Source organism: Cornus florida, unplaced genomic scaffold (genome assembly GCF_030987335.1).
Source record: "Cornus florida cultivar Cherokee Brave unplaced genomic scaffold, ASM3098733v1 CherokeeBrave_3.0.0_Hap2_Chr01, whole genome shotgun sequence".
Lineage (NCBI taxonomy): Eukaryota > Viridiplantae > Streptophyta > Magnoliopsida > Cornales > Cornaceae > Cornus > Cornus florida.
The window spans coordinates 98938787-98964621 of NW_026775571.1; the positions used below are offsets into that span (position 1 = coordinate 98938787).

The window sequence follows — 25835 nt, forward strand, 5'->3', positions numbered from 1 at the left end:
AACCAGAATACTTTATAATAACCAATTTAAAAATTTAGAACCATACAGTACACAAGTTATCACTCATGACTCAACACAACATATTAATCATGTTTATTAAAGTACTTAAAAATCTAGATAGAACAAAGTATAGAAATCGCTGAATGGATCTAACCTTGGACAATAAAGAATAATAAAGGATGAGAAGGTCTTTTAAAGATGCACTCAAATTAGGTTCCATATTTGGCAGTTCAAACAAGGGAATCAGTGGTTAGAGTTGCAGAAGGGTAGGTAGAACTGGTGGAACTCCTGGCCTGAGATTTGATGTGGTTAGACGGAAATATTTTAAACCGAGGGAAAGCCGAACCTATTTTCATAAGTGAGTACTTGAAAGTAGTCACGAGTGACATGTAGAAAGGCAAGTATGAGAGAGCAAAGATGGTGACGGGAAGGAAAGCAACTGAGTATAAGGCGATTCTTGTCCAATGCTGCTTATTACATATCATTAGGATGCTTGTTGCTCCAAAAGCCAACATCATCATTGAAATAGAGAAAATCAGGAATGTAACTCCTAGCATCAGTTTTTGAGGAAGAGACTATTTGAAGTCCTTCAATCGAAAAGCAGATGTGAGGATGGAGAGAGATGTAACCACTGATGTCAAAGCGAATGCAAGGGAGAGTACGTCAGTAATGGTGAATATCTCGAAGAAAGGTTGGTTGAGAATAATTGGAGAACCAGTACTTTGGTTTGGGCCTCCTGGTACTGTGTAGGCCGCGGCAAAGGCAACAGTGGCAATCAGCACAGCAACAATGGAGCAATTTTCTGCAGTGCGCTTTAGCTATTCTTTGGCATCTGTACGAAGTTTATCCTTATTAATGATAAATACTTGTTTAGTAGTCTCCCCCTTAAGAGTTGAAGTGCTTGGTGAAATGGGTGTCACAGTTTTTGCACAAGCTGCACGCAGTAGAAACACACAAATAACTTTGTTTTAGTTTCAGCACAGGTTTAATTTCTGAATTCTTATTTTGTAGTCCCTTCACAATTAAAAATGAAGCACAGTGCTTCAAGCTGTTGGATCATAGTCCCTAGCATTAAAGGATACAGAAATGGCACAACAGCCTTTGCTCCACTGGCTTGAAGCCTCCATAATGGCCATCCTTATATGCTAGGGAATAATATGTGCTTGTGTGGATGCTTATGTGGAGTGAAGGATCGTACCTCAAACAAGAGCAAATCCTCTTGCAATAGCAGAGCAGGGCTTCGCATGTCCTCAGCAGCACGATGTTTTCTTTTTCTCCCAACCATATGCAGTATGGAGTTCCCATCGTCGTCAATCTTCCTAATGAGCCTCATCATTGGGATTTTCATTTTCTCTACAAGATTGAAAATATGAATTTGGCGATGCTTGACTGCAATGTGTAAGATATTACACCGATCATCATCAATCAAAAATTTCTATAATGTCTGCCTTTGGTCGCTAGAAATTATGGAGTTTCAGCAGTGTCTACAGTGCTCCCATGACTAGTTTGGGTCATTTGTACTTCCTCTACTCTCCTTGGCTTTTGGTAACAGCAGAGAACCCTCCATATTTGTGGGTCTTAGTCTTCCTCCGACCAATTGCAGATTCAGTGGCCTCCCATGAGGTATCTTTTTCTATCAAGAACTTAGCAAGTCTCAAAGCAGACTTATACCTCAGTTTTTGATTCCTAATTGATTCCCACAAGGGCACCCGATAACATGATTCTGTTCAAGAAATGAAAGTCAGTACCCCCATTCGCGCGGGGGGGGGGGGGTGCAACACAAGGAATTCTATCAAAAAGAACTCTTCCAAGAAACAAAATAACTATAATATTATGAAGATAATGCATGAGAAAAAATCATGAAATGACATTCCAAATAAAAAATAAGAGAAACAATGGTGCTAAATTTTACTATATAGCCCTTTACCTTCTTTCACAGTACCATCTTCGGTTACAACACCTGAAAACACCCAATTTTTTTGTCATATTTAGGACTTAGCTTATCAGAAAGAAAAAAGAACAGAAAATAAAAGAGTTTAACAAATTACAACAAACATAACTCATATATATGGGGTTTCTAGATTGCAACAACATGGGATCATAGATCAGTTCTGTAAAGTTTGGTGAAATAACTAAAGGAATCTTTTATTGGCAATGTTGAAATGGAAGTATAAAAAGATATTAGTGCTCCATTGGTTGCCAAGAAGATGAAGGGAAAGAAAAAGAAGGAATGTCCCAAGTTTAGATTGCTTTCATCACTTGGTCTTTGCAAGCAACCAAATGAAGCTCATACGAAAAGAAGGAAAGTATAGCTCAAGTCCATGGAGCTTAAGTTACAGGGAAAAAAATCATACAAAATAAGTTCAAAGCAAAAAATCATACAAGAGTAGATGAGCCGCTTGAGAGAACTGACTTTACTCCCGCTTCTGAATGCTGAAGGATTGCATGCAAGAAATTGCAAAGCAGTCATTCCATCTCCATCTCGTTCACCAACTAAATATTGGTACTTTTTCGCAATCAAAAGGGCTAAAATTGTTATATATATATATATATTTTGTAGCAAAAAATTGAATAAAAGCGGACAAAAAATATATATACGAATTAGAATCTAACAAGTTGAAGCAACACTGCTGAATATATAGATAAGGGTGCGGAGAGAACTTTTCTGTGACGGAGACGCGGCCTGAGCCTACTGCTCTGACCAGTCACCGGAGTCATCTACTCCGGTGAAATCCTCTGTTTCCTTTCTTGTTTATTTCCTTGTTCTCTCATGTCATGCGTTCGTTCTTGGAAGTCGCTCGTTTGCTGCAGTTGTTTCAGGGTGGTTTCGCGAAATCTGCTTCCACTCACAGAGGTGAATCGATCTTTTCGGATGATGATTCAGTTGGTAAGAGAAGGGAGGACCTAAAGACTTGCTTGGTAGGAAAATTCGATAAAGAAGTGGGGAATAGAGACCAGATTGCAGCTTGGGCTTCTAGGGTTTGGAAGGTTTCACCGGCGGTGGTTGTTTCACATTTACCGGATTCTTTGCTCCTCTTTCGATTTCCATCTAAGGTGGAGGCTGAGAGAGTTCTCAAGGAGGGTCGCCGTGTCTGGGGGAAGGCCACTCTCTGGGTGGATTCATGGAATTTTAGAGTGGGTTGCTCGGAGGTGTTAAAGGAGAAAGGGTTGAAGAAAGTTTCATTGTTCGACCTTCCTCTTCACCTTTGGAATCATGTTCTTTTTGTGACGGTTGGGGATTTGTGTGGGGGGTTTATTTGGGTGGATGCAAATGAATCTGTTGAAACTGAAAGGGTTCGGATTACCGTGTTGGATGGTTGCACATGCTCGCCTTTCATTTTTGTTCATGATGACCAATTTTGCTATAAGGTTGCCGTTTGGGAGGAGACTCTTCCACAACTCGTCCCGACGACAGACAGCCTGGAAGGGGGCGACGGTTCTCACTTGCTGAAAGAAGAGGAGTGGATGAGGTGGGTTTCCATGGGTGAAAAAGGGAAGGCGGTGTTTCAGAGATGGAAGGAGTGGCGTGATGACCTGTGGGATCAAAATTCTGCTTGTTTTAGAAGGATCTTTTCTTAGCGTATGAAGGAAAGTCTTTCTTCCTCGAAGGTTGGTGGTCGGAATTTGGGTCGCCGGGATTTGCAACGGCGGCAAATGTTTTTGCAGAGTTGGGAACGAAGGTTGAATCTAGTTGGGCCTCACGCGCATCGGGCGCGTCGATAGGGAAGAAATGGTGACCACACACGTGGCTAGCGTAGAATTGGCAACCGTTTTAAGTGGGATATAGCTGTATCCAATTTGAATTCTGGCTTTGGGGCGAAAAAAGCTAATTTGGGCTCAGGTGGAGGTGGGCTTATTTCCAGGCCCGTGATTGGGCCAGCGGGTGGGGCTATTGTTGTGAGGGATCAAGTCTCTTGTCCTGTGAAGTCGTTTTCTGGGCCTAATTTCAATAAGACCCAAGGGTCTACGTTTTGTGGGACTGTTAAAGATGTGGATGCCCCTTTTTGCTCTGATGTTCACTCAAATGTTTTGGGTTGTGGGCCAAGTGCTGAGCCTACTGATCCTGGACCTGTTTTGGGCTCTGGATTGGAAGTAGCCAACCGGTTTGGACCACTTTCTGTTGCTGATTCATCTCATTTGTCTGGCCCATCAAACTCCAAAGACGAACGGCATTTGAAGTCTCAATCTCAGGGGCACCGACTGAGAGTTAAGAAGAGGATTCTCCTTCCGGCCATGTGAAGAAAATGGACTCGAAAGGAGAAGCAAAAGTGGATTCCTCGTTCAGACTCTCTCCCAGGTAAGATGGGTTCATCGATTTGTCCTTCGCATGTGGTTCCTTCCTCTTCTTCCCTTTCTTTTTCTTCTAATTTTCCGAGGAGTTGCTCGGAGGGTTTGTTGAGGCCGGGATCTTCTCTATCCAACAACTTGTCCTCTGATTTAAAGGATGGATTGGCGAATGGGCAAAAGGAGGCTCTTGGGGTTTGTCAGGTTGACGGATTGGGTCCATCTCGGTCTGTGGTTCAGAAGGATGAGAGTGTCACAGTTTGTGTGGAACGTGATTTGAAAATTTGTTTGAATGATGCTTCGGCGACTGTGTTGTTGAGTGAGTTGTGGACTCATTTAGCATTAAAGGGTTTTCAGTGTGGGACGAGTGGGTCTTTGGCTGCGGAGGATAATGGGATCATGCTGGCTGGTCACCCACCTCCCTCGTCAGTCTTCGAGGATGGGGATTGTTTTTTTTTTTTTTTTTTTTTTTTTTTTTTTTTTTTTTTTTTTTTTTTTTTTAAGATTTGGGGTCGGGACAGTGGCAATGAAACGAATTTTGATTTCTTTGCCCCTTTGGCAGCAGTTCATCCGGATGAGAATTTTGAGGATGGGGTTGGTTTTGATCCAGTAAGGGCGGACAGGGAGGAGAATTGGGTGAGGGAGAAAGGAACTGAGATTGGCTCTTTGCTGGGTGTTTCTTTTGATGGTCGAATTGAGGAGGCGACGAACATGTTTTTGGAGGTTCTGTCTTCTCAGCATTTAGATCGACTGGGAGGTAGGGAGAGTAGGGGGAGCCTTTTGGGAATGATGGAGGTGGAGGAGAGGGGAGTGCTGAGCCCAACGACACTTGTCACTTATTAAAAAAGGAATAGGGGTTCTAGGGAGAAGGGTGGTAAAGGGAGGGAGGAGTCTGTTCGCACTGTTGTTTCCTTATGAAGCTACAAATTCTATCATGGAATGTCCGAGGTCTCAATGACCAGGCTAGAAGGAAAGTGGTGAAGGCAGTGATTCGAAAAGGGGGTGGGCATGTAGTGTGTTTGCAAGAAACAAAGATTGAGTCGATGACGGATTTGTTGGTGCATAGTTTATGGGGAGGTAGATTTGTGGAGTGGTTTGCTTTGGGTGCTATTGGCTCTGCGGGTGGTGTTCTTGTGATGTGGGATAACCGGTGGGTCTCCATGATGGACTCTCAAGTTGGGCTTTTCTCTATTTCCTGCATTTTCTCTGTGTTGGAGGATGGTTTTCGTTGGGTTTTTTCTGGCATCTATGGCCCTACAGAGGACAGTGTTCGTCATTTGCTTTGGGCGAAGCTGGGAGAGGTTCATAGGAGATGGTCCTTGCCTTGGTGTATTGGCGGGGATTTTAATGTTGTTCGTTCCCCGTTTGAGAGATCATCAGGTGGTAGGTGGACGGTTGAGATGGAGTCTTTTTCGGAGTTCATTGATGTTTTTGGTTTGATTGATCTTCCTTTGGTGGGTGGGCCCTTCACTTGGTCTAGTGGTTGTTCTCCTCCTACCTTCTCTAGACTTGACAGATTCCTTGTGTCGAGTGATTAGGAGGAGCACTTTTCGGATGTTATCCAGACCACTTTAGCTCGTCCTTTGTCTGACCATGTTCCTTTGATGTTGGACTGTGGTGGGTTGCGCAGTAGAAGATCCCCTTTCAGGTTTGAGAATATGTGGCTTCGGGCTAAGGGTTTTCTGGATCGTGTCTGTTCTTGGTGGGTGGGGTACGATGTTGCTGGAACCCGTAGTCATTCCCTAGCAGATAAGCTGCAGCTTTTGAAGAATGATCTCAAAGTCTGGAACAAAGAGGTTTTTGGTAATCTTACATGGAGGAAGAATCGGGCTTTCTCTGAGATTGCAGATATTGATAGATTGGAGGGTCAGGGTTTTATGACAGATTCCTTGAAACTTAGGAGGGTGGAGTGTCAGGCGGAGTTTGCTGAGATTGCTGTGATGGAGGAAATTCCTTGGAGGCAAAAGTCTAAAGCTTTATGGCTCAAGAAAGGTGACAACAACACGAAATTTTTTCATAGACTTGCCAATGCTCACAAAAGAGGCAATCACATTGGGAGGATTCAGGTGGATGGGGTTATGTGTTGCAAGGAAGAAGAGATTTGTAAGGGTTTTGTTGATTTCTTTTCAGATTCGTTCTCTGAACCGGTTAGGTGGAGACCTTTACTAGCTGGGCTTCATTTTGACTCGATTTTGGGTGAGGAAAGCTCTTTACTTGAGGTGCCGTTCTCTAAAAAGGAAGTCTTGTCTGCTTTGAAAAGCTGTAACGGGGATAAAGCCCCAGGTCCAGATGGCTTTTCCATGCGTTTCCTTTTGGAGTGTTAGGAGGTGGTCCGAGATGAGGTGATGGGCTCTTTTCACGCTTTCCATACTCATGGCTCTTTTGAAAAGAGTTTGAATGCCACTTTCATTGCCCTTATTCCGAAAAGGGAGGTGCTATAGATGTTAGGGATTTTCGTCACATTAGTTTGGTGGGTTGTTTTTACAAGCTGCTTGCCAAAGTCTTAGCCACTAGACTGAGGAAGGTTATGGATGGCGTTATCTTTGATTCTCATAATGCTTTTGTGGGAGGCCGTCAGATTTTGGATTCTGTTCTTATTGCCAGTGAATGTGTCACTGGACATTGAGAAGGCTTACGACCATGTGAGTTGGAGTTTCCTCATTTACTTGATGGAGAGGATAGGGTTTGGGGAGCGATGGAGGAGATGGATTCTTTTTTGTATCTCTAGTGCGCGTTTTTCTGTTATTGTGAATGGAGCTCCAATGGGGTTTTTCTCTAGCTCGAGGGGCTTGAGACAGGGGGATCCGCTTTCTCCTTTCCTTTTTCTGTTTGTGATGGAGGCTCTTAGCAGGTTGTTGAAAAAGGCTGTTGATTTGGGTTTCTTGAGAGGCTTTCAGGTGGGTAGAGATGTTACCAATCAGTTGGAGATTTCTCACTTGATGTTTGCGGATGATATTTTGGTTCTTTGTGATGCTAATGCGTCCCAGCTGAGACATTTAAGATACGTTTTGATTTGGTTCCAAGTTGTTTCTGGACTCAAAGTGAATGTTGGAAAGAGTGTTTTAGTGCCGGTAGGGGATGTTCTTGATATTGAGATGTTTGCTCAGATCCTCGGATGTCGCACCTGCTCTTTTCCTACTTCTTACTTAGGTTTGCCTCTGGGTGCTCCTTTGAGATGTGTGGGGAGTTGGGATCCGGTGGTGGATAAATTTGAGAAGAGGCTGGTGGGTTGGAAGAAGCAGTACCTCTCCAAATGGGGGCGGGTTACTCTGATCAAGAGTACTCTCTCTTGCCTCCTCACCTATTTTATCTCCCTATTTCAGATTCCTGCTTCGATGGCAAAGAGAATTGAGAGTTTGCAGGGGAATTTTCTTTGGGGAGAGAGAGGAGAGGAGTTCAAATATCATTTGGTTCGTTGGGAGCAAGTGTGCCGTCCTTTTCGGAACGGAGGTTTAGGGATTCGAAGGTTGTTGCCCTTCAATAGGGCTCTTCTTGGGAAATGGCTTTGGCGTTTTGGGGTTGAGAGGCGTTGGCTTTGGAGGAAAGTTATTGCCTGTAAGTTTGGGGAAATCAGTGGTGGGTGTTCTCTCGAGGTGCGTGGTCCTAGAGGTGTGGGGGTTTGGGCCTGCATTCGAAAGGGTTGGGACGTGTTTCGTAATCATGTTCGCTTTCGGATAAGGGATGGTAAGAGGATCAGATTTTGGGAGGACCTCTAGTGTGGGGAGCTTCCCCTTGCTCTCGCTTTTCCTCGGCTTCACAGGATTGCTTCTGACAGGCAGGCCTTGGTGGTTGACTATTATCACCTTGATAACGGAAGACTGACTTGGGATGTTTAGTTTAGGAGGCATTTTCAAGATTGGGAAATTGAGGAAGTCACTCGTTTTTTGGAGTTGCTGTATAGGCAGGTGATCTCTCATGAGGAGACGGATTGTTGGCTTTGGAGTCCTCATTCTCAGGGTCGTTTCGAGGTGAGATCCTTTTTCAGGTGTCTTTCTGTTAGGGAGGGTGGCTCTTTCCCTTAGAATGCTATTTGGCGCTCCAAGGCTCCCCTTAAGGTGGCCTTCTTTGCTTGGACGTCTGTCTTGGGTAGGATTTTAACCCAGAATAATTTGAGGAGGAGAAAGCAAGTGGTTATCAATCGCTGTTTCTTGTGTCGTCGAGATGAGGAGACAGTCGATCACCTTCTGTTGCATTGCTGTATGGCCAGAGATTGTTGGGATATGATGATTGGGTAATTTGGGGTCCCCTGGGTTATGCCATGTTCTTCTAGAGGGTTGATAGAGGCTTGGAGAGGTTTCTCAGTTGGGGCTCTTATCCGGGATGCTTGGAGGGCTACCCCTCTATGTGTTTGGTGGTGCATTTGGCTTGAGAGGAATAGGAGATACTTTGATGGCAAGGAGAAGCCCATTTCTATGCTTAAGTTCTCTATTATTTCTACCCTCTTTTGTTGGGTCTCAGGGAGAGATTATCGTTTTGTTGAGGAGATTGTTATTTTTTTGGCCTCTTTGAAGGCTTGAGGCTTTTTGTGGCCTTTTCTTCTTGTTTTCTTGGGTTTCGCTCCCCTTTGAGCGTTTTTTTTTTTTTTTTTTTTTTTTTTTTTTTTTTTTTAATAAAATTCTTACTTATAAAAAAAAAAAGAATCTAACAAGTTGAAGTTTACCTTAATGCTAGTGTTCCATGTGGCATTCTACGAAATATAATATGGTGGTAAGTATGAAAATTTTACTGAAGCTACGTTAATTATTTAGATATGTAACAAGAACAGTTCATTAGATAATATTATTAATCATGATAGAACAAATATTTTATGTCAGTTGTGTTCTGCTCATGGGTACTCACCAAACTGCTCAGTGAGGATGGATATATGAAGTATAGTTGTTTTATCATCTCTTCGATGAAAGGCATATAAGGATTCTTCTCTGCCATCACCTTCAAAGTTTTTGCTGAGTTCACCATCTAAAAACTCGAACATCAGTTTTGCCATACCGGGCTGCACAGAAAACAGCTGTTTCTCCAAACTCATTGCGCATAGCTAGCAACATTTTCTTCGCAGCCGGGACAATTTTGTTGGAAGTGGCTACCTCGTGGAGCATAGTGTCCAACATCATTTTGACGAGTCATTTTGTCAAGATGGCTTTCAGGCACCAATTCGAGTAACCTGAGTACCAAGTCCTTTTGTTTGGAGTAAGTAGCCATGTGAAGGACTGTGTCATTGTGTATGGTTAATATGTGCAAAGGTCCCTCTGGAATTTGTTGACAAAGTTGGATCACCTTGTCCCCGTCTCCTTGCATCAGAGCACTGTACAGCTCCTTATTACGGGCATGTTTTGTGTCTATGACAACCATGTGTGTGTGTGTGAGAGAGAGGGAGAGAGAGGGCTTCAAAAGGAGAAAGGCCTATATGGAGTGAGTGTGTGTGTGCGCGCGCGCACGCGCACACATTTAAATAGGCAGACACCACACAGGAGAAATGTCACTTAGGTCAGTGACCTCCAAATCACTAGGGCCTTGCTACTTTTTATGGCACATCATTATCATCATCATCATCGTATCAACGGGGTCGGCCACATAGATTCTCTTTGCTACTTTTCAAGACATCAAGCCCTTTAGTTACCAAATGGAACTGGGCCATATCAGCAAGAGAAAGTTTGCATGTCTGTTTTTCTTATCAAGGTACTTATTCTTTGTTCAACAGTTGAGAAAGTAGCTTCTGCTTGGCTTGTGCACTGCACTTTAACAGGGCATTAGTCAGGCATTTCTTATCTTATAAAGGCATGAATTGACCGTTCGAAAAAAGAAAGGCTTGAATTGTGTTAGCTTACAGTAAATAAGTGGTATGTACTTTGCTTCATCAAATAACAAAGTGGAAAAGAAGCTTGATTTATCTAAAGATGAAGAGTAGTGATGCCAAGAAAATAAAAGTAGAGGCCAAGAATTTCATTTTCTATGAAGAGCTATTCACAAAAACAAGTTTATCAATTGGGACTGAAACCTAAACTAGCAAAGCTACATGCTCGTTTCTCTTTCCATAGAATATATAGTTAAACTTTAATTACATCATTCATTAATGGATGCCGATATATGCCTATTAAATTATGAGGAAGGTAACTTTTAAACAGTATTTCATTTGCTCAAAGGAGAACATAAATTTGATGTGCATCATGAATAAAAACAATAAAACCAAGAGAATTATAGTGTAAAATGAAAGCTCCCAACATAATCCATGACTTCGATGCATAATATTTGTTAACAAGTGCAAACAAGGTCAAAAAGAATATGCCATGATAAAGTAACCAGGTGGAGAGCCGAGAGATGGTTGTATATATCAGCAAAAGCTATCTTCAGAGATCACAATAATCAAAATAAAGAGTCATCAGCCACAATAAAAAATACTGTTTTCCGCTAAAACAAAGGAAAGGGCTTGCACGGGCATTTCTGCTGGTATGGTCTTTGGAGGTACCCCTTAGGTCTCAAGTTCCAGTCTCACCAATGTGAATCCTGGGTTTAAATAACGCATGTGATTTGCGGGCGATTGCGAGTATCTAGAATTTGCAAATCATCCGGGACTCCCATATAATTGATTTTTGCTTCTTGAATTATTTTGATATGTGTCCGTTCTTTATTTTCAGTACGTTTTGTAGAATGTAGAATGATAAAAATAAATAAAAAGTGTACCTAGTTCTGACTCATGTGAATCACAAGTTCTATTTTATCAACTGCTCATCATCTATAGCTTCTCAGTTAAGCATGCACGTGCAATCACACTGACCATGTATAAAAGCTAATATTCTGAAGTAGACATATACAAGTTCAAATATATGTATGTACATACAATTCTAATACCATTCAGAATTCTTGGCGAAGTCGTTAGATTCTGAAATACAAATTAGTTACTTGAGTTCATGCACCAAACGGTATATTTTTTTTTAACCTGCACCAAACAGTATTACATAAAACTTTTTTATCTCCCCGTTTTCTTCTCTGCTGGTATTCAGAGATTGTCTTCTATGAATACTTCAAAATTTTTGTTTTGCTGTGAACCTAGTGTCAAGTAGTCCCCCATATTGTTGAATGAAAAACTTACAAGTTGATCTGGTTCGTTATGCAATCCAATTTGAAATTCGTTCAACTGTATTTAGATTATAAATAAAAAATTTAGGGATAATTTCACTGACACCCCCAGTAGTTTGACCAAATATCAGTCTAAAACATCTTTCGAAAATAACTATCACTCATATTACAAACGTTTGCTCCGTTTTTCACTCACACCCCAAAAGTTAGTTTACAGATGTGTCAGACCACTTTTTACATGTAAAAAGACATTTTTACCCTTTGACTTTAGTTTGACCCTAACTTTGGTATACCCTCATTTTTTTAATTTATTTTTTTACAAAATATCAGTATTAAAAGACAATATGGCCCCTCAAAAATTTGTAAATTTACAAATTATATTATATATACAGGCAGACATATATATACTCCTATATACACACACAGACATATATATATACATATATATATATACACACACACACACACATAAGCACAACACCACCAAATACAGCAGCGGAGTCGTCGTCGAATCCGACAACGGCCGCTCATTCGCCGTCAAAGTCGACTCTCCCACCTTCCAAACCGATGTCTCCCTTGCCGCGACCTCATCTGCAAAGTCGCTCGGATCCTCCAATCCTCATCATCGGACCTTTTCCTCGACCTCTCCGACTACCTCCAAGACCCGGATCTGTCTCGCCGGATCTCCAAGACCCAGTCATCTCCCTCTTTGCAGAGCTCATCTCCGCTGGATCTGCCGCCACCGGATCTGTCTTGCCAGCGCCATCAACATTCTCACAGCCGTCTTCGCTCTCCATCTCCAAGCTCGCCGTTGCCGCTACTCCACCGCCGAGCCGAGCTCTTCACTGCCGAATTGGAGTTGTCATCTCTCCCGCTAATCCACTCACTACCAAGTCCCGCGAATCCTCCTCCAGTCGACCCTCGCCGGTTCTCTCAAACCCAGATAATCAGTATATATATAGTTCTCACTACCGATTCAGTCCACCGAGCTCGGCTGTGGCCGGCGAGCAAGGGTCTTCAGACGGCGGCCGGCGAACAAAAGAAAGCTTAGCTCGCTCTCTCTCTCCCGGCGACAAGCACTCGTCCTCGCCATCGCCGTCCTAAACCATGTTGCCGCTTCTGTCGCCTGAAGTTTCCCACAGTCGTCGGCGGCACCACCACCACCATCACCCCATCATCACCGACCACCAACCACCAATCTCTCTATACACTTTCTCTCTCTTCTGCGACACACCACCCACCACCAAAAAAGCCTTAACTTTTGGAACCACCACCCACCACCACCACCACCACCACCACCACGACGGCCAACAGTTCCATCTACCCAATTGTCGGGATATAATTGTCTTTTAACTAATCTGATATTTTGAAATAAATGTTATTAAAAAAATAGGGGCAAAGTTGTCTTTTCACATGTTTTTAACGGAGGCTGCAACGGAAAATGGACCTAAGTGATAGTTATTTTCGAAACATGTTTTAGACTGATATTTGGCCAAACTACTGGGGGTGTCAGTGAAATTATCCCAAAAATTAATTTTAAAATAGGGCATAAATAAATCTGGTTCTATCTCGAATTTCAGGTTGGAACTGAATGTAAATATAGATAAAAGAAATCGATGATCTATAAATATGTTCACTAATCCAACTTGGATTCAGACTCACAAATACACCTTCACGCTACAACATGATTTAATCTCGAATTTACATGGAATTGCTCCATTTTAGGCTCTAATAGAAAACAATTCTTTGCAGCACATAAGCTTCTAAAACCAATCTACTCTCCCAAGGTACAACAAACAAAGTTTTTTTTTTTTTTTTTTCAATTTATTTATTTACTTTGGCAAGAAACTCGCACACTCACTTTGCTCCTATAAAGACTTGAACCATCGACCATCCATTTTGAAAGGTAAGAAAGTACCGCTAGGATACATGCTACAACCCTTGGTACAACAAACAATTTTCTTCGATTCATTATCAGCAAACAATGTGTTACTACATACAGGTAGTGATATGTATATATATACATTTTGAAAGGTAAGGAAGTACCGCTAGGATACATGCTACAACCCTTGGTACAACAAACAATTTTCTTCGCTTCATTACCAGCAAACAATGTGTTACTACATACAGGTAGTGATATATATATATATATTTAATCCTACTAAGTAATATACTGCTACCAAAAAATGTTGGTCTCATCCAGTCCTGCATTTCAGACTTGACAAACTCAATAACACGGAATAGAACAATACCCAAGTAAAGAAAAACATGGCTGATTGACAAATTAATAATGGACATTATCATACATTTTTCAGTTAACCTATTCAAGTTGTTTTACCAGTGAAACTTGTGAGAAACTTAGTTTAGGGTCGGTAAATTTCGATGTCAAAACTTAGAATGATCAAGTTAAATTTTATTCTTTGATTTTGTGTCTTGATCATTGGAGCAGAACAAAATGTGCATCAATACTATTGATTTGGATTAGAACATCAATCAGAACAGGTATGAGTTTGAGAACGCTATGCACACCTAGTAGGGTTGGTAGTTTATCCTTATTAATGGCAAATTGTTGTTTAGCAGTCTCCCCCTTAGAGTTGAAGTGCTTCGTGAAATGGGTTTTGGAGAGTTTTTGCACATGCTGCACACAGTAGAAGCACACAAAGAACTTTGTTTTAGTTTTAGCACAGGTTTAATTTCTGAATTCTTATTTTTAAGTCCCTTCACAATTAAAAATGAAGCACAGTGCTTCAAGCTGCTGGATAATAGTCCCTAGCATTAAGGGATACAGAAATGGAACAACAGTCTTTGATCCACTGGCTTGAAGCCCATAATGGCCATGCTTATATGCTATGAAATAGTATGTGTTTGTGTGGATGCTTATATGGAATGTAAGGATCGTACCTCAAACAAGAGCAAATCCTCTTGCAATAGTAGAGCAGGGCTTCGCATGTCCTCAGCTGCACGATGTGTTCTTTTTCTCCCAACCATAAGCAGTATGGAGTTCCCATCATTGTCAATCTTCCTCATGAACCTCATCATTGGGATTTCCATTTTCTCTACAAGGTCGAAAATTTGCATTTGGCAATGCTTTACTGCAACATATAAGATATTACACCCATCATCATCAATATGCTCAACTGCTTGAGGATATATCTTGAGTATCTCTTCAACAATTTCTATAATGCCTGCCTTAGTCGCCAAAAATAATGGAGTTTCAGCAGTGTCTACAGTGCTCGCACGACTAGTCTGGGTCATTTGTACTTCCTCTACCCCATATTTGTGGGTCTTAGTTTTACTCCGACCAATTGCAGATTCAGTGGCCTCCCATGAGGTATCTTTTTCTATCAAGAACTTGGCAAGTCTCAAAAGCAGACTCATACCTCAGTTTTTGCTTCCTAATTGTTTCCCATAAGGGCAGTCAAAGTTGTATACATGTATAAAGATTGAAACGGTAAAACTACAAGAAATACATGTTTGTCTATGCTGAACCATAAAATCATCATGAGAGAAGGAATCCTATCAAAAAGACTCTTCCAAGAAACCAAAATAATTATCATATTAGGATGATAATGCATGAGAAAAAGCATGAAATTACAATTAGGCGAGGATGAAAGGGTTCCAAATCAAATAGAAGAGAAACAATGCTGTAAACTTTACCATACAGCCCTTTACCTTCTTCTTTCCCATTAGTATCTTCGGTTACAACACCTGCAAACACCCAATTTTTTTTCCTGATATTTAGGATTTACCTTATCAGAGAGAAAAAATGAAAGAAAAGAAAAGAGAACAACAAATCAGAACAAACATAAACATGGAATTATAGATCAGTTTGTAAAGTGTAGTGGAATAACTAAAGGAATCTTTTATTGGCAATGTTGAAATGGAAGTATAAAAAGATATTAGGGCTCCATTGGTTATCAAGAAGATGAAGTGAAAGACAAAAAAGAAAGGTCCCAAGTTTAGATTGCTTTCATCACTTTCTCCGCAAGCAAGCAAATGAAGATCATACGAAAAGAAGGAAAAGTCCATGGAGCTTAAGTTAAAAGGAAAAAACCATACAAGAGTAGATGAGTCGCTTGAGGGAACTGACTTTACTCCCGCTTCTGAATGCTGATGGATTGCATGAAAGAAGTTGCAGAGAAGTCATTCCATCTCCATCTCGTTCACCAACTAAATAGTGGTACTTTATCGCAAAAGGGCCAAATCTGTTATATATATTTTTTAATAAAAAATTGAATAAAAGTTGACAAAAAAAAAATTCAAGAATAAGAATCTAACAAGTTGCAGTAAACTTTAATGCTAGTGTTCCATGTGGCATTCCACAATATATAATATGGTGGTAAGTATGACAATTTTATTAAGCTATGCTAACTATTTAGATATATAACAGGAACAGCTCAGTGGATAATACTATTAATCATGATAGAACAAATATTTTATGTCAGCTGTGTTCTGCTCATGGTTACTCACCAAAATGCTCAGTAAGGATGGATATGTGAAGTATAGTTGTTTTATCGTCTCTTCGATGAAAGGCATATAGGGCTTGTTCTCTGCCATCACCTTCAAAGTTTTTGCTGGGTTCGCCATCTAAACACTTGAACATCTCAGTTTTGCCGTACCGGGCTGCACGGAACAGAGCTGTATCTCCAAACTTGTTGCGCACAGCTAGCAACTTTGGTGATTTGCGAAACATTTCCATTGCAGCCGGGACAATTCTGTTGGAAGTAGCTGCCTCGTGGAGTATAGTGTGTCCAGCATCATTTTGACGGGTCATTTTGTCAAGATGACTTTCAGGCACCAATTTGAGTAAACCGAGTACTAAGTTCTCTTGTTTGGAGTAAGTAGCCATGTGAAGGACAGTGTCATTGTGTATGGTTAATATGTGCAATGGCCCCTCTGGAATCTGTTGACAAAGTTGTATCACCTTGTGCGAGTCTCGTTGCATCAGAGCATTGTACAGCTACTTATTACAGGTATGTTTTGTGTCTTTGACAGCCATGTGTGTGTGTGTGTGTGAGAGAGAGAGAGAGAGAGGAATTCAGAAGGAGTGAGCCCTGTATGGAGTGAGTGCGTGCGCGCACATGCATTTAAATAGGCAGACACCATGTAGGAGAAATGTCACTCAGGTTAGTGACCTCCAAATCACTAGGGCCTTACTACTTTTTATGACCCATCGTTATCGTAATCATAATCCTTGCCTTTATTCCCTAAAAATGGGTCCAGCCACATAAATTCTCTTGGCTACTTTTCAAGACATCAAGCACTTTAGTTTCCAAATGGAACTGGGCCATATCAACAAGATAAATTTTGCTTGTATCTGTTTTTCTTATCATGGTACTAATTCTTTGTTCAACAGTTGAGGAAGTAGCTTCTGTTTTGCTTGTGCACTGCACTTTAATAGTGCATTAGTAGGGCATTTCTTATCTTATAAAGTCATGAATTGACCATTCGAAAAAAGAAAGGCCTGAATTGTGCTTTGCTTACAGTAAATAAAGTGGTATCTACTTGCTTACTCAAATAACAAAGTGGAAAAGAAGCTTGATTTATTAAAGATAAAGAGTAGTGATGACAAGAAAATAATTGTAGAGGCCAAGAATTTCATTTTCCGATGAAGATTCACAAAAACTAGTTTATCAATTGGGACTGAAACAAAAACCAACAAAGCTACATGCTCGTTTTCCTTTCCATAGAACATATAGTTACGCTTCAATTACATCATTCATTAATGGATGCCGATATATACCTATTAAATTACGAGGAAGGTAACTTTTAAATAGGATTTCATTAGCTCAAAGGAGAACGTAAATTTGATGTGCATCATGAATAAAAACAACAGAACCAAGAGAATTATAGTGTAAAATGAAAGCTCCCAAACATATTCCATGCCTTCGATGCATAATATTTGTTAACAAGTGCACACAAGGTCAAAAAGACAATGCCATGATAAAGTTAATGAAATGCATTATTGATTTGGTTAGGTACCTCAACGAACAAGAGCAGAGATTAGATATAGTAACCAGGTGAAGAGCTGAGAGATGGCTGTCTATATCAGTAAAAGTTATTTTCAAATTTTCAGAGATCACTATAATCAAAATAAAGAGTATGTAGTTTTCTGCTGAAACAAAGGGCCTGCACAGGCATTTCTGCTGGTAAGGTCTTTGGAGATACTCCCCTTAGGTCTCTAGATCCAGTCTCACCATATGTGAATCCTGGGTTTAAATAACGCATGTGATTTGCAGATGATTGTGAGTATCCAGAATTTGCAAACCATCCGAGACTCCCATATAACTAATTATTGCTTCTTGAATTATTTTTATATGTGTTCGTTCTTTATTTTCAGTAAGTTTTGTAGAATGTAGAATGAATGATAAAAATAAAAATAAAATAAATAAATAAAAGTACCTAGTTCTGATTCATGTGAATCACAAGATCTATCTCATCAACTGCTCATCATCTATAGCTTCTCAGTTAAGCATGCATGTGCAGTCACACTGACCACGTATAAAAGCTAATATTCTGAAGTAGACATATACTAGTTCAAATATATGTATGTACATACAATTCTAAAACCATTCAGAATGCTTGGCCAAGTCTTTAGATTCTGAAATACAAATTATTTACTTGAGTTCATACTCCAAATGGTATTACATAAGAACTTTTTTTATCTCCCTGTTCTCTTCTCTGCAGGTATTCAGAGATTTCTCTTCTAAGAATACTTAAAAATTTTGTTTTGCCATGAACCAAGTGGCAAGTAGTCCCCGATACTGTCGAATGAAAAAGTTACAAGTTGATCTGGTTCGTTATGCAATCCAATTCGAAATTCGTTCAATTGTATTTAGATTATAAATAAAAATTTAATTTTAAAATGGGGCAGAAATAAATCTGGTTCTATCTTGAATTTCAGGGCAGAAATAAATCTGGTTCGATGATAGGTGATCAAAACATATCCCCTTTCACTATATTAAGGTTTGTTTGGATTATCCATAAATATGTTCATAAAACCCAACTTGGATTCAGACTCACAAATAGAATTTAACACTACAACATGATTTAATCTCAAATTTACATGGAATTGCTCCATTTTAGGCTCTAATAGAAAAGAATAATTAGCGGTACATAAGCTTCTAAAACCAATCTATTCTCTCTAGGTACAACAAACAAAGTTTTATTAATTAATTTATTTACCTTGACAAGAAACTCGCACACTTTCTTTGTTCTTATGAAGACTTGAATCCTCGACCATATATTTTGAAAGGTAAGGAAGTACCACTAAGCTACATGCTACAACCCTTGGTACAGCAAATAATTTTCTTCAGTTCATTACCAACAAACAATGTGCTATTACATACAAGTAATAATGTATATTTTTAATCCTACCAAGTAAAATACTGCTACCCACAAAATGTTGGTCTCATCTAGTCATGCATTTCAGACTTGACTAACTCAATAACATGGAACAGAACAATACCCAATAACATGGAATAGAACAATACCCAATAACATGGAATAGAACAATACCCAATTAAAGAAAAACATAGCTGATTGACAAATTAATAATGAACATTATCATACACTTTTCAGTTACCCTATTCAAGATGTTTTTACTAGTGAAACTTGTGAGAAACTTAGTTTAGGGTCGGTAAATATTGATGTCAAAACTTAGAAGGATCAAGCTATAATTTTATTCTTTGATTTTGCGTCTTGATCATTATAGCAGAACAAAATGTGCATCAATACTACTAGTCTGGATGAGAACATCAATTAGAAAATGTATGAGTTTGAGGATGCTATGCACACCTAGTAGGGTTGGTGGTTGATTTGGATGAGAACATCAATTAGAACAGGTATGAGTCTGAGGATACTATACAGACATAGTAGGGTTCGAGGTAGATCTGGATGAGAACATCAATTAGAATAGGTTTGAGTGTGAGAACACTATGCACATCTAGTTGGATTGGAATAGGACTCCGAAAATTGTGTTTTGGAGTTACAATTGTTTTTTTAAGAGAAGTCCAACCAAATTCCAAACTGGTTCCCGAAACAGTTGGGGTGATCTCGGTATTTCACCCTCCTGCAAAGTCCAACCGGTTGCACTGGGACGTCCAATAGAATTCTTACAATGATTTTCCTACTTATTTTTGGACTATTTTGTTTATAAAAACTCTTCTATTCTCCTCAACACACAAGAGAGACTTGGGAGTTTTTGACAGAGAAATCACCCCTGATTTTCCTGATTATTTCTCTTTATTCAAAAGCACACTCTTTTTCACATGAGTAATATTAAGGTGATATTCTCTATCTGGTGGGCAGTATAGAGCTTATTTATGGATCATCTTTTCCTAGTCAGAACATCTTTGTGTTTACAGTGTTCATTGCGTGACTCATTGGGGTCATTTATACTTCCTCTTCTTCTTGGCCATATTTGTGGGTATTAAGCTTACTGCTTACCCCAGCCAGACGCAGATTCAGTGGCCTTCCATGAGGTACCATTTTTTTATCAAGAACTTGGCAAGTCTCAAAGCAGATTCATACTTCTGTTCCTTCATCCTAATTGCATCATATAAGGGTATCCGGTAATATGATTCTGTTTTACAAAACGCTAAAATCAATAAAAGTTGCATTCATATATGGAGAATGAATTCATAGAACTATAAGAGAAATATGTTTGACTATGTTGAACCATCATATACACAAGTATTTCTCTATCCAGAGCCTAGAAGAAGTACTCTCTTGAAATCAAAACTAAAATAATTATTGACAATAATGCATGACAAAAAGCATGAAATGACAAATATGAAAGAATGAAAGGGCTTCCAAAATCAAATATAAGAGAAACAATGGTGTCAACTTCACCATACATCTCTTTACATGCTTCTGATCAGCTAAACCTGAAAAGACAATACTTTTGTAACTTATAAAATAAAATAAAATAAAAAAGGAAAAGAAATCGACAAATCAGAACAAAAACAAATGAAATATATGACATTTTTTAGATTAAAACAACATGGCCAAGGGTATTAAATATCCATAACAACCCTTTACCTTATTCTATCACAGTGGTATCAGCAACACCAGATTTTTTTATTTTATTTTAAAAAAACAAATTTATTTTGGTAATATTTAGCACATAACTTATCAACAAAAATAAATAAATAAAATTGACAAGTCCTAATAAAAATCAAATATATGGACTTTTTAGTTCCCAACAACGTGGCCTGAAAACAAATAAAGAGAAACAAGGGTGTTGACTTTGCTATAAATCCCTTTACCTTTCTTGTGTCATGATAATCAGCAACCGCGGTAAGAACCCAAATTTCTTTTTTTGGTGATATTTAGGATGTAACTTATCAGCGGAGAAATAAAAAGGAATAGAAATTGACAAATCAGAACAAAGAGTATTCAAATATATGGCATTTGTAGATTGCAACAACATGGCATGCACCATACATGATCTCTGTAAAGTGTGATTGAATAATAAGAAAAGGTCATCTATTGTCATAGTTGAAATGTAAGTATAAAAATGATATTATTGCTCAAGATGATGAAAGAACAAAGAAGAAAAGTCAAGGTTTAGATTGCTTTCATCACAGTCTTAGCAATGGAATGAACCTCATATGAAAAGAAATAAATTATATATGGCAAAGTCAGTTAAGAAGGAAGGATCTTACAAGAGCAGATGAGTCCCTTGATGGAACTTAGAAATGCTGATGGATTGCAAGCAAGAAGCTGAAGATCAGTCATCTCATCTCCATCTTGTGCACCAGCTATGTATTCATATTTTTCACAATCAAAAGGGCAAAATCTGTTTTATATTTCGTAGCAAAAAGTTGTGTGAAAGCACAGAAAAGGAAAAAAATAAAAAATAAATAAAAATAAATAAAAAAAAAAGAGAGAGAGGATTAGCAACTCTCAATATCTTATTCCAAGTATTTTTTGTGTCATCCCAGTGATCCCACAATATATAATACAGGTATGTATGAAAAATTATCTGGCTAGGCTAACTTATCATATATAGATATATATAACAAGAAAAATCATAAGCTTCTTGGATAGATTATAAATAGTGAATTAAATAGTTACATGATCAAATAGCATATATCAGATTGTTCTTAGGGACGGCAACGGGGGCAGGTATGGAGTGGGTTTGCCTAAACCCGTGACCGCCCCGTCTGATTATTGGCAAATCCATCCCCGCCCCGTGCCTTGGGACGAGAAAATTTTGTTGGAAGTGGTTGGCTCGTGAACCATTGTGTTTCCAATGTTGTTTTGAAGGGTCATTTTGCAATAATGACTTTCAGGCAACAAGTGAAGTAAACTTAGTACCAAGTTAGCTAGCTTGGAGTAAGTGGCCATGTGTATTTTTTTTGTTGACAAAGTTGGATCACCTTGCTGCTTTCTACTCCCATTAGAGCATCATGCAGCTCCTTATTGTAGTTATTTTCTGCATCATCGGTTATACGAGCCATTAGAGAGATAGAGAGAGCTTCAAAAGGGAGGAAGTCTATATCAAGTGAGTGTGGGCGCGCATGCGTGCGTATAAATAGGCAGACACCACACACAAAGGTTAAGGCCTAACAATTCTTAAGACACCAAGCACTTTGGTTCAAAATGCATAGGTTTTTAGTTTCGAAGTGGAATTGGGCCATATCAGCAAGTGCAATTTTGGTTGAATCTGTTTTTTCTTATCAAGGTACTTATTTTTTGTTCAACAACAGTGAAAGTAGCGTCTGATTTGCTTCTGCAATGTACTTTAATATTAATTTGTTGGGCGTTTTTTTATCTTATGCTTTGTTAACAGTAAATAAAATGGTATCTACTTTGCTTAATCAAATAACAAAGTGGAAAAGAAACTTTATGTAACAAAAATAAAGTGGCATCTACTTTTCTTAATTAAATAACAATGGGGAAAAGAAACTTGATCTATAAAAAATAAAGAGTTCCGATGCCAAGAAAGTAATCATGAGACCAAGAATTTCACTTTCAGACTCGGTTCACTCTACTCCATTTTCACAAAAACTAGTTTCCCAATCGGAACTGTCAAACTGAACCGTCAACCACCTAAGTTAAATGCTTGGTTATCTTTCCACATTATCATTAATGGAAGTTGATATATACCTTTTAAATTATTATGAAGAAGTAAACTTTTAATTAGCGTATTTCATTTGCTCGAAGGAGAATATAAAAATGATAATATCGTGAACATGAAATAGAACCAAGAGAGATATTTGACAATATGAATAGCTCCAAAACATGTGTCATGAGTTTGATGCATAATATTTGTTAATGAGTGCAAGCAAAGTCAGAATAATATGCCATGATAGAGTGTATTTGCATATTGTTCTGGCACAATTAGATTACAAAAAGTTACCTGGTGGAGAGCTGAGAGTCAGCTGTATATATCAGTAAAAGATATTTTTAGAGAACACCATAATCACAATAAAGAGTCTTCAATGAATTTTTAAAAACTTAATATTGATTGATCATTTCCCTTTATTATATCAATGAATTTTTCATATTAAGCAAATTTTTATACAAATTGAAGAGAAATACTATGTGTATTTAAGTAACACAATTATGCAAAGAGTAATGATAGTTACACTGTGTGGCAGTCCAGCTGGAGAGAACATGATTTTTTACTAATCTACTTGTTCACGTTTATTTTCACTATCTCTAATTTTAGAAACCTCTCTGTCGTCCCCAATTTCTCAAACGAAGTTTCTCTTCCGATTCGATGCGATCTGCAACAAGTCTAAATGTTTTGGCTATTTACAACAAGCATTTGACGATTTGCAACTTTTGACGATTTGTAGAGTACCTTTGGTAAATCAAATATATATATATATATATATATATCAATCTCCCTGTATATGTATATGTTGATGCAAATTTTAGATGGAATTTTTTAATCACTAGTCGTCTGAATCAATCTCTATTCAATGGATTGACATTGGTGTTAAACTCTTAAAATATATATATATATATATATATATATATATATATATATATATTACAGCAACATATACATATAAGGGAGATTGATATATATATATATATATATATATATAGATATATATATATGATTTACCAGAGGTGCTCAATAGTTTCAAGTCGTAAAAAAGCCAAAACATTTGGAATTGTTGCAGATCGGGTTGAATAGGAGGGAAAAAAAAAAAAAAAAAGCTACAAATTGGGAACGGCAGAGAGGTTTCTAAAATTAGGGATAGTGAACAGTAAACGTGAATAAGCATATTAGTACAAAAATCACATTTTCTGCCAGCTGGACTGTCACATCATTCTGCCTTACAATTCGGTATATGGCTTCAGTTTAACTATCATTACTCTTATACAAAAAGAATAGTCAGATCAAAGGAGGAGCATCAGAATGGGCTTTGCATTCATTTAGTTGGTAGAAACGATCCAAAATCCGTTTGGGATTTCGGAAACCAAAAAAGGAAGCAAAACAAGTTCAAATGTGTGTTCTCCAACGTATTGCTCATTCCAATTAAGAATTTCAAATGAATGATTTTCACAAACCTAAAAAATTATTGCTTGAAATAATTAAAAATTGATGAACGAAACTTGTGTTTGTATTGACATCTTGAACTATTTTCAGCTAAGCTCACAAAATCAATTGATAATTATATTGAATCAATTCAACAAGGGAATTGAGGGTCTTCACCCTTTTCTAAAGGGTATATATAAATGATTTTCACATTTTTTTTCCTTTCTTCTCTACCAACCTCCAAAACTTGGCATAGGGGTTTGGAGACAAAGTCACAAGAGTTCCACATATCAAATGCAATAATAATATGTTTGAGAGTATCGAATCGAACAGGTGGTTTAGATTTGAGATTGGAGTAAATTTAGTTTAAAATTTGTACTACTTTTTCCTATAATTTCAAATCCAAAGCACCAAATGCAACATAAATGAAAAGTATACAATAATATTTTATTTTGAAGATTTAGATCATTCATTGAAGAGAGATTAACTAATAAAAGAGAATGGGTATATCATAGAAAAAAACAAGTTAAAAATGAAAATATGAAAAGTCAGTGATCACAGAGATAAAACCTTTTTCTCCTCCGCTGGAATTAAAAATTTTGTCTTCCATGAACACTTGAAAATGTTGTTTTCCAGAGACGAATTAGGCCCCAAGTTGCTGGCTGAAAAAGCTACTAACTTTTATCTTCTTGCTTTTCACTGGAGTTTGTAAATTGTAGAATGGAAAATTTTTGAAAGTGACTCTCTTCATCTAAAGGTATTGACTTAACTTTTTAGTAGACATAGGAGAGGGGTGTTCATTGCTCCTAACAATCTTGCTCGCTCTAATGGCTGAAACCACCTCTCTGACCCAGTTATTGATCTCCTCCACCACCGATGGCCCGTTTCAACCATGAGTCTCCACTCGCGGAACAAATTCGACAATCCATGACAAACCCCAAATTCCCAAACTCACCTCCACCGTCCGATCACAACAACTGCCACGACCATCATTATTCAAAGTTCACCATGTTTTCAACATGAAACAATCATTCTTGGAGTTCTGATAAAGCTCCGACAATGTCCCCCTCATTCGACAACCATGGCGGTTTAGAGAGAGAAATTGAGATTTTAGAGAGAGAGAGAAGGACTTTGGTGTTTAATTTCAGGTTTTTTTTTTTTTTTTTTAAATCTTTTTTTTTATGTATTTGATAAACATTTTAACGATTCACAAGTGTTGGATGATTTCGATCTGAAATATTGGACTTTATTGTTGTGTTTACGGAATATTTTATTACGATTTAATTATAGTTATTTTCTGTTTAGTTGTTGAGAATAAGAAAAATCAGAACTGAGCAAGGTTCTGAGTCTTCAATTTTGAATCTTGTGTTTTTTTTTTCTTTCTTTGAAAATGTAATTTCTTGTTTGGTTTCTTTATAGTAACTTTTGTTTGATTCTAAATATTATAATTTTCTGGAAAAATAAAAATAAACTTTTTGTTCGGTTGCCAACCGAAAAAGGGGTCCGCAATGGTGTCAGAAAAAGGATATGGTAAGGGAGAGGGCATAAGATGGGTTATAAATTTTAATTGGATTAAGTCATTTAGAGTCGGTTTGATCCATATTATAATTTAAGACACAAGAAGGGTGTCTTGGTATTTAATTTTCTAAATTATTTGACTTTTTTTTTTTTTTTTTTGAAAGATAAAAAAATAAACTAAAAAAATGGGAGTTAGGGCAAGTCAACCAAGTCTCGGGGTTTGTGCTTTTTTTTTCACTAACTTAACATGTGAACAATAAAAGTAAATTCGAAGAGGTGTCAAAGTATTTAATTCTATAATTAAATATGGACATTATTAGTAAATATTGAATTTTCAATTTGAAAATACTCGATCTGGTATTTGACTGGACACAGTAATTACCAAATTTAGTTTAGTAGAGAGTTGGAATGAAAGTATAATTTTGAGCTTTCAATATTACATTCTAATTTATGAGTAGAG

At 38.2% G+C, this 25835-nt stretch overlaps 2 protein-coding genes across 3 annotated transcripts; both read right to left on the reverse strand.

The window, feature by feature from the left end:
- Positions 1-33: 33 nt before the first annotated feature.
- On the reverse strand, positions 34-25305 carry LOC132308776 (uncharacterized). 2 transcript variants are annotated; one of them, XM_059807003.1, is made up of 9 exons: positions 24428-25305; positions 15826-21157; positions 15415-15560; positions 15028-15063; positions 14257-14447; positions 13885-13993; positions 1928-1960; positions 1199-1723; positions 34-934 (listed from the first exon to the last, which is right to left on the reverse strand). In XM_059807003.1, exons 3-8 carry the CDS (start codon positions 15500-15502, stop codon positions 1527-1529), a joined length of 654 nt encoding a protein of 217 aa, XP_059662986.1. In that variant the 5' UTR covers positions 15503-15560; positions 15826-21157; positions 24428-25305; the 3' UTR covers positions 34-934; positions 1199-1526. The 2 variants fall into 2 exon arrangements, with proteins under 2 accessions (XP_059662986.1, XP_059662978.1); XM_059806995.1 differs by lacking the exons at positions 15826-21157; positions 24428-25305 and having other exon boundaries at positions 14257-15063; positions 15415-15523.
- LOC132278624 (ankyrin repeat-containing protein ITN1-like) lies at positions 576-1333 on the reverse strand. Its single transcript, XM_059780467.1, has 2 exons — positions 1199-1333; positions 576-818 (listed from the first exon to the last, which is right to left on the reverse strand). Exons 1-2 carry the CDS (start codon positions 1331-1333, stop codon positions 576-578), a joined length of 378 nt encoding a protein of 125 aa, XP_059636450.1.
- Positions 25306-25835: the final 530 nt, after the last annotated feature.